Source organism: Tyto alba, unplaced genomic scaffold (assembly GCF_018691265.1).
Source record: "Tyto alba isolate M040663 unplaced genomic scaffold, T.alba_DEE_v4.0 Super-Scaffold_1000006, whole genome shotgun sequence".
In the NCBI taxonomy this organism is placed as follows: Eukaryota; Metazoa; Chordata; class Aves; order Strigiformes; family Tytonidae; genus Tyto; species Tyto alba.
In genome coordinates this window covers 8025513-8036898 of record NW_024881272.1, presented here as the reverse complement: position 1 = coordinate 8036898, position 11386 = coordinate 8025513, and the positions used below count along the sequence as shown (strand labels likewise).

Below are 11386 nucleotides of genomic sequence, written 5' to 3'. Positions count from 1 at the left end.
GTGCTGACAAATGGGAATTGCTGTGAATGTACTGTACCCCCTGGGAGATTGAAAATCCTGGGGGGGGGGGGGGGGGGGGTTTGTTGCGGCGAAGGAGCTGCAAAGCTCTGCACAAGGGCTTCAGGAGCTGTGAGCTGCTTCCTGTTACCCGCTGGCTTGCAGATGGCATGGGTGGATCAAAGCCTTGGCTGCACCATCCTTTTCCCTGGCACTGGGAGGCAGGTGCCTGTGTCCTTATTGCTTAAGATCAGGCCTCAGTGCAGTGCTTAAATTGAGAGCAATAAAGAAGAGATGGATTGCTTAGGAAGGCAGAGCTTTCTGTAAACTTGAGGACAGATCCCAGCGAGTCCCCTCCAGGCAGACATTATGGAGCAGGCTGTGCCCATGACAGCAATATGATCCGTGTATTTACAGCATATAGATACATGGGGGACTGCAGAGAAATTTCTGCAAAGCCACAACTACCACGTACACCACGGGCTACTGCAGCAGGTGCCCAGCAAGAGCATGCAGATTCACGGTATCGGCAGTGAGCTGCCAGTTGGATGTGATGAGCCCTTCTGGGGCTCTGCAGGGATTGGTATTTTTTTCACGGGAGAACAGTCAGTGCAGCTGCTTGGCCAGCGCACTCCCTGCCTCACAGCCCATCAGGAGGGCAAGGCAGCACCAAACTTTTAAGTGTGGGCCCAGGAGTCTGCAGCACCGCTAGTGTGAAATCTTGGCGGCTGGATAGATGGGGTCTAGGATGTGAGTGCAAGTCCCAGTATCCCCTCCCTGTGCATGCTTAGAAAACCAGGTGCACACCTCCTCCTTTGGGAGGGACCCAGCCATCAATGGCTCCAGAGGGCAAAGAGGGCAGGCGCGCTGAGCGGGGACAGCCAGCAGTACTCCACCACGCTGTACAGCGCGTAGCCCAGCAGCAAACCAAAGAGCACGTCCGTCATGTTGTGCCTGCCCAGCATGACCCTCGAAACGCTGACGATGAGAGCCCAGAGCACCACGAGGACCCGCAGCGGGACGGCGAGTACCAGGTGGCGCAGGACGAAGCGGCAGACCAGGGCGGCTCTGGTGGCGTGGCCCGACGGGAAGGAGTACTTGTCCACCGAGATGGTGACGAACATGTCCATCTTGTTGTGGGTGGGCCGCCGCCGCTTGACGAGCCCTTTCACCGCTGCCACCAGCACGAGATCCAGCAGCAACGCTAGGAGACAGTAACAGCGAGTGAGCAAGGTTTGGGGTTTTGGTTCTTTGCTTTCCCTCCGTGGCACACAAGGCAAGAATCAAAGCGAAGCCGTTAGCTAAGAAGAAAAGCACTTGGCTACCAAAACCTGCTAAGAGAAGGCAGTATTTCCCATGGCTGCAATACCTGGGTGTGGAGAGCATGGCGCTCATCCAGCGCTTGGCCTTCTCCCGCATGAGTGCGTCTTCAAGCCCTGTTCTTGCTGCACACAGCCCCTGCGTGACACCAGACCCTCTCCCTGCCACAGGCAACGATGGGGCTCTGCCCAGCTTGCGCCCAAGGGCTGCTCTTTCTGTGTGAAATCTGATCTCACTGTGACTTGGGGCACAAACTGATCCTTAATCTGAAGGCAATACAGGGGTTAATAGTCCTGACAGCCCGTGCTGACTCGGCATTGCTGACTCCTGGCTGGGGGTCAAACTGACCTGGGTGAACGATCAACCCACCTCAACCGCTCAGCCGCAGCTCAGCGCGAGGTCTGGCTTCTCCCTGCTGCTGCGGGGAGCAACGCCAAAAAGTTGACCACACTTTGGTTTTCAAGAGCTGAATGAAGGATGATGTAAATAATGGTGGCTCGCCCTCAGAGAGCTACAGGCTGTTGCGGTGAAAGTCGGAGGCGAAGCACCTGTGAGAAGTGTTCAGCCGGGATTTGAAAAGAGCAGCTTCTTGTGTAGGGCAGAGGGTGATTTTTTTCCATCCCTGTTAGCTCAACTAGCGCAGTGCTCACAGCCAGGGCTCCCCCTTCCAAGGAAGTCTTGTGAGAGGCCAACTTCTGCTTGTCCTAAGGCTTGTTTCTGGACACCAAATCTTTTGGTCGCTCTAGTTCATTCCCTTGGGTTAATCATTTGTGAACAAGTATTTCCCTCCCCCCCTGCCCCCCCCCCCCCCCATGTAAACCTAGTTCCATTGCATTTTTACATATGGTTTGGGAGATTCAGCTTGGACATTAGGGAACACTCCTTCCCCACACAGGTGCTGCAACCCTGGGACAGGGCCCCAGGAAGGTGGGTGGCTCTGCCCCAGAGCACTGAGGGCTGGATGAGGCTCCAGTGCTGGGACAGACCTCCTTGGAGCAGAGGTTAGGTTGGAGGCCTCCAGGTCCCTTCCCTCTGCTGTGGGACTGTAATGTAACGCTGTGCTGCCAGATGAAAAAGGTGCACAAAACCCCCACGTGTTTCCTACCAAACAAATTTAAATTAGAGTGATAAGTGTGAGATACTGGCTATTTGCAACTTAATGAAAGAGTAAGAACTAGGAACCTGATGAGGTCTGTCGCTCTGGAGTTCCTACAGTTTCAAAATGAGGAAAAATGAAGAATCTAAGTATACCTAATAGGACAGGATGCTAGCGGGGGGAATATGACAGCGCACAAGATCAAAACACATGCTTCAAACCAAGCTTCCTCACTGGCTGATCCAGATCCATCCACGCAGGTACTGCCCGCAGGGAGCCCGAGGGTGCAGACATCTGTGTGCCAGAGCAGCTTCTCAGGGAGCGGTCTGGTGTCTCAACATGAGGCAGCCGCGCCTGGAATGCCCAGTCCTGACAAGCCGAAGAACTCAAAGAGAGTTCAGCTCCCTGAAAGTTTTGTGCAACTGCAGGAGCAGTTTTGCTGTCAAGAGCCGTGACAGATGAGCTGTACCCGCGCCCTCCGGCTGCGGGGTTACTCGCTCTGGTGCCGGGCACCCCAGATGAGCCTGCGCCAGTGACTCAAAACCAGTTGGCTCCCTCGGGGCTGAGGGGGGGGCTGAGGTTTGCTCAGCTCCGTTCCCATCCTTCCCCCTCTGCTCCGGCGATCCCCCCCCCCCCCCCCCCCCCCCGCCCTGCAGAGCCCCCCGCCTCACCGAAGAGCAGGTTGAGCAGCACCTCCCTGGCCGCCGAGCTGTCGCTCTGGCAGAGCCCGTACAAGGTGCCGAGCAGCCAGGGGATGCCGTGCCCCGAAACCTCGACGACCTTCATGAGGGGACGGGCGCTGCCCCAGGCCGAGTCCTCCCCAGCGCAGACGCCCAGGCGCTTGGAGGCCCAGAGGTCGATGGCGAGCAGGGAGCTGAGGGCGATGCCCAGGAAGGAAGGGTTCAGCTTCATGCAGTCCTCCTCGGGCAGCGGGGAGGCCGCGGAGCTGCCCGATTCCCGCCGGTGCGACGGGCTGTCCGGGGCGCCGGGGCTGCGCTGGCTCACCAGGGACAGGAACTCCAGGCGGCTGCTGCCCCCGCCGCTGCCACCGGCGCGTCGGTCGCGGCTGCTCCGGGGGCTCGGCATGGCAAGAGGCGGGGGGCCGCCCGGCGCCCAGTTCCCCCCTTCCCGCCGTGTCCCCGGGACACCGCACCCACCCCCACTCCCCCCCCCCCCCCACCACCTCGCTCTCCGGTACCGGGCGGCTCCGCTTCCTCTTCCGCCGCTCCGTGACATCACCCGGTTGCCATGGAGCCACGACGCCCCGGCGCTGCGGCGCCCCCTGGCGGAGGGGAGGTCCGCGCCGCTGCCGGGGGAGGGCTCGGTGCGCCCCGCCCCGCCCCGCCCCGGCCGGCGTACGGCAGCCGGCGAGGGCCGTAAGAGGCGCGGCGGCGGCGCGTTTCGCCCTGCCGGCGCCGGTGCGGGCGCCGGTGCGCGGGCGGCGATGCGCGGCGGAGGCGGCGGCGGCGGCGGCGGCGGGGGGGGGACGGCGGCGGCGGCGGCGGCGGGGGGACGAGCCGCCCCCCCGGCCCCGCGGCTCGGCGGCGGCGGGTGACGGCGGCGCGGCGGCGGCGATGGGGTGCCTGCAGAGCGTGGCCTGCAAGGCGCGGGTGCGCCGGGAGCAGATCGTGGTGTCGGACGTGTCGGCCACCATCGAGCCGGCGGCCACCGCCATCGAGGAGAGCTCGCCGGTGGTGCTGCGCTACCGCACGCCCTACTTCCGCGCCTCGGCCCGCGTCCTCATGCCGCCCATCGCCCGGCGGCACACCTGGGTGGTGGGCTGGATCCAGGCCTGCAACCACATGGAGTTCTACAACACCTACAGCGACCTCGGCGTGTGAGCACCGGCCGGCACCCGCGGGGGGGGACGGGGGGGCGGGACACGGCGCACGGGCACCGGGGTGGCTACGGCAAAGGGGGAACCCCGGGCTGCACGCCCACGCACCGGGGGTTGCACCCCCCACGCCCCGTGTCTGCACCCACAGCCGCGCACGGGTGTCACCTCCACCCCGGTGCCCGCTCCCCGAGCTGGGGGCCTGAGCCCCGAGGGCTTTGTGTCCACAGAGTCGCGTGGTTTTTTTTTTTTTTTTTTTTTGTTTGTTTGGTTGGTTGGTTGGTTTTTTGTGTGTGTTTTTTTTTTTCGTTTTTTTATTGTTTTTTTGTTTTTTTTTTTTTTTTAACGGGGCCAGGTCGTGAGCGCTGGGGGAGTTGCCCCCTTGGCATGCGAGGGAAGCTTGGCAGCGCTCGGCAGAAATGGCCCCTGAAATGCAACTTTTCCCGAGGCCGAGCGGTGACTCGGGGAAGGACGGGGACGCTGAGGGGGCCACCTCGCCGTGTCTCCTACCGGAGGGGTCCCGGTGCCTCGGGGGGGTGCTGGCACTGGGTAACAAGCAAGGCAACATGCACGGGTGCTGAGGGAGCAGCAGGTCCTCGTGCTGCCCGCTCGCTGGCACGTGGCTCCCGAGCGCTCGGTGACGCTGGAGCGAGCCGAGGTTGTCGCTTTTGGGGGGGGGCGGGGGGACACACACACAGAGGACACGGCGGCCGCCTGTCCCCGGCCACTCACGGGTGGCTTCAGAGCCCAGATGCGTTTGAAGCCAGAGCTCGGACTCGGCGGGAGGTTTCGCCAGAGCTCCCGGCTTGTAATTGCCACGTGGCAATTGTCTCCTGTGCCGTAGCCGCGCGGTGTTGCTAACGTGGTTGACAGCCAAGATTGGGGCTGGAATTTCCGCTCCCCCCCTCCCCAGCCATACTGCAGGGATTTCATGGCACCCAGCGGCAGGCGTGATTATGGTGTTTAATTATTGTACACGCTTATTTGCAGGCGCGTATATTTAGAGGCATAAAAATCGCAGGAGGAGGCTGCTGACGGGCTTGGCCAGTGCCGTGGCTGCGGTGCTGCAGCTGGCAAGATGGGGAAGGCTGTTCTCCTCCAGCGCAGGAGCTGACTGAGGAGAGATTGACCCCGGAGAGGCTCAGCAATGAGTTCTGGCCCGGTTGGTTTGATTGCAGGTTAATTAAAATAGTGGTGTGCTGGCAGAGCAAAAGCTTCAGCTGGCCCTGAGGGACTCATTGAAGGAACCAAAGCCGAATTTGTTCTTGAGGGAGGTCCTTGAGAGCTTGCTGCAGGCGGGGAGAGGGTCCCCATGCTGCTTGGCCCCCTGCCCCTCGCTGGGCGCCGGCGTTGCCGTTTCCCTGCTAACCTGGCCTTTCTCTTCCCGTTCACTAGGTCGAGCTGGGAGCTGCCCGACCTGCGAGAAGGAAGAGTAAAAGCCATCAGCGATTCGGATGGCGTGAGCTACCCTTGGTATGGAAACACCACAGAGACTGTGACCCTGGTCGGGCCCACGAACAAGATCTCCAGGTTCTCGGTGAGCATGAATGACAATTTCTACCCCAGCGTGACGTGGGCTGTCCCTGTGAGCAACAGTAACGTGCCGCTGCTGACCAGGATCAAAAGGGACCAGAGCTTTACCACGTGGCTGGTGGCCATGAACACCACCACCAAGGAAAAGATCATCTTGCAGACTATAAAGTGGAGGATGCGCGTGGACATTGAGGTTGATCCCATGCAGCTGCTGGGGCAGCGGGCACGGCTGGTGGGAAGGACTCAGCAGGAGCAGCCCCGGATCCTCAGCAGGATGGAGCCCATCCCACCAAACGCACTAGTGAAACCCAACGCCAACGATGCCCAAGTCCTCATGTGGAGACCCAAGCGAGGCCAGCCGATAGTCGTGATACCTCCCAAGTAGAGCGGCGCCGGTGCGCGCGCGCGCGAGGACCTGGGTGCTGTCAGCCCGCTGCAAGCAAAACGGGGTTTCTGAGCCAAAGCAGACCTCTTGGGTTCTCCTGCCTTCGTAGCTGTGGTTGGAAACGCGGCTCCTCCTTAGTAATAGGGCCTGGCCGGCACAGGGGGTGCAGAAGAGGGATTGCTGAGCTGGAGGATTTCCCAGGAAGCAGAATCTGAGTACCCCTAGGGGCTTACATCTGGCAGCGAGGCTGTCTGACCTAACTGACCCGTCTTCCCTTGCGGCGCGGTGCGAGGAGCGTGAGTGCGGTTGAGCTGTGCCCGTGGCGAGCGCTGCTTGCCGCCCAGCTGGAGGTAGAACCGGAGGCCATGCCTGCGGGACGCGGGGGGGGGCTCCTGCGGTGACCCTTCCCGCCGGGGGCGCGGGTGTCCCCGCCGTGTCTATACCTATGCATTTCGGATCGATAATCGCCCCGCTCGCTGGGACTGGGCGGGAGGGCCCGGGAGCGGAGCGGGAGCTGGCAGTGCTGGGGCGCCGAGCCGGAGCCCGGCCGCTGCCCGGGAGGGGTTTTCTGCAGCCGAGGGGAAGCGGGACACATTTTTGCATGCGTCTGGGTGTGTTTGGAGTAGTTGTGAGTGTAGGAGATGCCATAGCTCTTTTCAGTCTTCGAGTGAGATCTAAGGGCAGGTTAGATGTCCTTTCATTTTAAGGTGCACTAAATCTTTGCAGTTCCTCAACCTCCCTCCACCCCCACCTCCCCGAAATCTCACTGACCCTTCTCTTACGGAAGCAAAGCCGATTCTCAGCCGAGTGAGAAGCTGGGAGCAGTGCCCGTCCACCCAGCCCAGCTGCTCGCTGACTCTGTGTGTGGGGTACCCAAACCAGCTTGGAGGTACCTTGGGACTTGCACGCTTCCACTGCGGGCCCAAGTCCCTTGCAAGAAGTTGAGTGCTTGCTCATTTTCCACACCAATGCCGGCTCGTGTGGAGACCCTCCTCCTCCTTAGCCACCCACGGAGCAGGGTGCCTGCTGGCAGGGACACTGGCGGAGGGGACGGCACACCTTGTGGTAACTCCCCAGGCTCTGCTGGGTTGGGGGTCACCTCCCCATGGGTCAGAGGCAGGGATGTGAGCAGCAGCTGCATGGAGCAGGGCTGGGTTTGCGTGGAATCGAGGAGGTGAGCATGCTGCCTCCTGCTGCTGCACTGCTTGGGGTCTTAACAGGGGGTTTTATTTGCCTTTCTTCTCGCCCCTCACTGCCTGGATGGCTGGCATTGTCTGGTCCACGAGCAGGTGCCGTGCTGTGGGCTGTGACCTGTAATTCCCAAAATCTCGCCCTCGAGATGCAGCAGAGGTGTAAGCCACGGCTGTGCTGCCAGTGCCCCAGGTGCCCCGTCGCTCCTGGGCAGCTGGTTACAGCTTTTGCCACTTTCTCCGCTCCATCCCGGCACGAGCCCTGCAGCTCCTCCGGCTCACGCCCCTGCCTTTGCACCACGGGAGGTTTGCACTGGGAATTACCCGCATCTCCAGGGGGTAATTCCCTCTGGGATGGTCCCATCTTCTGTCCCATCCCCAAGGAGAGCCTGGGGAGGGTCGCCGCGTTCGGCGCTTTCACGCGAAGCCCTTCCTGCAGCGCTGCCCTCAGCCTGGCTGCCGGGACACCCGGCCCGGCGCTGCTTTGCTCCCCACGGCGTGCTGGCACGTCCCCGCGGCATCGCTCCGCAGAGCGCGGCCGAGCTCCTGCAAAGCTTCGGCCACGGCTTGTGCTTTTCCAGGGAGGGATGTGCACCCTGGTCCCCACTGGCAAAGGGGCTCCCCGGGCATCTTAGACCAAAAATCCCTGTGAAATCCTCATGCTCCTTATTATTCTCAGTAGTGTTTGCTGCTGATTTCTATTATTTATTTTTTCTTTTGGGAGCATCGTGTTTTGACGCCTCGATGCACATTTCTTGGTGCTGGGGCTGGCAGTCCTGCTCTTCCCGCCTGGCCTCACGGCGGGGTTGAGAAGCTGCTGCTTTCGGTGCCTCCGTCTGGGTTTCGCTGGGGGCTACAGCCTTGTGGTGGGAAAGGTTTGGAGGGAGAGGGGGGCTCTGAGCTTTGGTTTGCTGTGTTTTCTGGAGCAAAACTTCTACTGGTTAGCTTGTTGGTGTGGGAAGATGTCCCGCTGTTGTGAGACTCTGCACGTGGTTTTGTCCTGCCGCGGGATTGACAGCAGCTTTTGCCGTCACCGATGTTTCGTTTCTCAAAAAGCGTGTGTGGAGAGGGGCTAGAAACTTTAAATACAATTTTCCTTAACATTTGGGGGCGGAGGAGGAGGAAAGAGCTTTCGGTTTGAAATAAGTCAGATGTATACTTTGGACCCAGTGGGACAGAAATGCCTCTGGCAGCATCAGAGCTAAAAAGCCAGAGGAAGGGGTTCCCCAACAAACAGGTAGCCCTGAGATGGGCTCCCCGATGGGAGAGGATGCCACGTCCAGACAGGCTGCGTGAGTCAGCTCCCCAAAACCCACGTGGGAGAGCGGGGATGCTGGCACAGGGATGCTGCTGAATTCATTGCCGTTTTTTGGGAGGTGCTGGCCGACCGGAGCCTCGGCACATCATCTGCCTCACGCCGAGGCAGCAGCGGCCGCCGTTTCTGTTCGTGTGTGTGCGTCTGCAACGTCCCCGGGGAGGTGCTTGGTGCCGGTGTTGGGCTGGGGGCCTGGCCGTAGCCGTGTGCCTGCGCTCCCAGGGCTCCCCAGCCTGCAGGCAGGCTCTGGCTGAGCCCCGGGGCCATGCCTGTAGCTCACCCCTCCAGGCTTCTGCCAGGCTTCCGCGCCCGCTCCTTCTCCAACAGCTGGATTTGATGCACTTAACTCGGTTTGATGCGTGGGTTGTCTTTGTGGGCATTTCCCCGTTAAAAAAAAAAAAAAAGAAAAAAGTTTGCAAAAATTGTTGGCAAAAAAAAAAAAAATTTGCAAACAATGTTTGCAAAAATTTGCAGGCATTTGGCGTGTTCGCAAAAGGTGCGTGTTGACACTTGGGTGGAGGTGCTGGGTGAGCGTCTGCCCGAGCTCGGTGGCACTGACGGGGGGAGCCTGGGTGCAGGGCTCGCGACGCTCAGGTGAAGGGGAGGGAGGGGAGGCGGCGGGTGGGAGCCCCCACCTGCAAATCCGGGTCTGGCTCACGTCCCCGTGGCCTGCAGCCGTACCGATGGGCACCCCGAGCGGGAGCCCTGGCTGCAGAGCCCATGCCAGGGACAAACACCCGGACCCACGGGCTTGGCTGTCCAACCACCCCGTGGGCCGCCTTCCTTGCACTCCCCCTTTTTGCACCAGCACCCCGTTATCTCAGGGAGGGGCAGGTCACGGAAATGCCCACCCACACACTCCCCTTGCCCTGAGCCTTGGGGTGCCCCGTTTCCCCTCCGTCCCCATCATTGGGTCACTTATTTATTTATCTATCTATCTATTTATTTATTTATTTATTTATTTAAGGTTTAAGTTATTTATTGTATTTATTGATGGCTGAAAGTCGGGGGGGGGGGGTGTGTCATTTCTGCTGCGTGGTGGGGTCAGCTGGGTTCCCCCCCCCGCCCAGCCCCCTGTGCATTTTGGGGTGCCGCCAGGGAGGGATGCTTGCGGGCCCCCGGTGCTCCCATCCCCTTTCGGAGCCCCGGGGATGTGCTGGGGAAGAAAGGAAGGGGAATCACATTGGTGCCTGCAGGGAGGACACCCGGTGCCTGTCCCCTTCCCGCAGAAGCGCGAAGCCCCCGTGCCCCCTCCCCGGGAGCTGTGCTCCCTCCCGTGCCCATCCGTATTTATGGATCCACCCTCCTGGCGTTTCTCCGTTCGGCTCCTGCTGGATTTGCTGTTGCCAATTCCCGGAGATGGTGAGAAGAGCCAGGACGTGTGTGGGTGTCGCTATGGAGAAAAGACCAAACCAGGTATTCTGCTGCCGCGTGGGGAAAATCGGAAGGAGAAGAGGAAAGCTGGTTTTGCAGAGTGCCTTAAACACAAATGACTTTACCGAGTAGGGGGCTTGGACTTCTGTCTCTGGATATTATTACCAACTCGAACAAATGTTGCATTTCACTTCTCTGGGATTAAAAGAAAACCACTCGAGCTGTACTGGAACCAAACGCTGCGTTTGCTTGAGTCCGTCTGTCTGGCTTGCACCTCTGGGGCCACGATGGTGTGGGGGAGCAGGAAGGAATTCGGGGGCTTTTGGCCGTCAGCTCGGCAGTGGGACCACGGCTGCCCCTGCCGGCTTTGAGCCCTTGGGACCGGCGATGGGACTTGCTCCCCCTCGTCCCGATTTGCAGGTGGCTTCTCTGGTGTCCCAGAGGTTGCGCTCGCCCTGCCGTGGCCCCTCTCCGGGGATGCTCAGAGCAGCCTGTTCACACAGAGCTCGCCACGGGGGTCGTGTCGTCAAGCTTCCAAAAAACTGGGCAGTTGGTTGGAAGGCTCCGGAGGGCGGGTCACGCAGCCCTTTTTCCCTTGGGGAACAAGCTCAAGGCCAGGCCTGCGTGCCAAGAAACCCAAGAGCTCGTGCAGCACAACTGTGGGGAACTAGGGAAGCTGCCAAGCTTGATAAAGCTGAAAAAAACTACACAAAAAAGGGATGTTTCCCCTTTGAAATTGCAGATCTCCCACTTCTTGCAGAGTGAAAGAGGGGAAACAAGAGTCAACCCAGAGACTGAGGTTTTTTTTACAGTAAAAGTAATCCATGGGGATAATGCAGAATTTCATAATGAGGGTTCATCTAAAACTCATTTTGGGAAAAAATATATTCAGTCTAGTTCCTGGAGGCAATTAAATACTTTTTTTTTGATAATGAAAGAGGGAGGTCCCTGAAACACAGCTGTGTTTGGGGAAGAATGTCCTCAGGGGGTGTCCTGGCCTGCACACCGGGGTGGGGTACAGCCACGGGCGCTGGGAGAAGCCAGCGGCTCTCCAAGGACTGAGGCCACGTCCCAGGTGGGTGTGGGTGCTGCCCCTGGAGCAGGGTCTGCAGGATTCTCATTGCATCTAGCGTGTTCCTGACCACGAGCATCAACCCTACTAGTCCCCGCTTGCTCGGGGGCACGTTTGTGCCCTGAGCCAGGCGGGTTATTTAACAGCTGCTCATTTTGAGCGTTGCTGATTGTGCTGGGCACCGAGAGACGCTGGCAGGCAGCCTCTGAGCTTTTCGGTGAGCGAGTTCTTGACAGATCCCTGAGGTGTAGCTGCAGGAGGGCAGGGAGG

General features: G+C 60.1%; 2 protein-coding genes across 2 annotated transcripts; one reads left to right on the top strand and one right to left on the bottom strand.

The window, feature by feature from the left end:
* Positions 1–385: 385 nt before the first annotated feature.
* PLPP6 (phospholipid phosphatase 6) lies at positions 386–3562 on the bottom strand. Its single transcript, XM_042786359.1, has 2 exons — positions 3085–3562; positions 386–1201 (listed from the first exon to the last, which is right to left on the bottom strand). The coding sequence occupies exons 1-2, from the start codon at positions 3497–3499 to the stop codon at positions 831–833; spliced, it is 786 nt and encodes a 261-aa protein (XP_042642293.1). The 5' UTR covers positions 3500–3562; the 3' UTR covers positions 386–830.
* A 362-nt stretch (positions 3563–3924) lies between these two features.
* On the top strand, positions 3925–10281 carry FAM78B (family with sequence similarity 78 member B). Its single transcript, XM_032998574.2, has 2 exons — positions 3925–4250; positions 5643–10281. The coding sequence occupies exons 1-2, from the start codon at positions 3988–3990 to the stop codon at positions 6163–6165; spliced, it is 786 nt and encodes a 261-aa protein (XP_032854465.2). The 5' UTR covers positions 3925–3987; the 3' UTR covers positions 6166–10281.
* The last annotated feature ends 1105 nt before the right edge of the window (positions 10282–11386 follow it).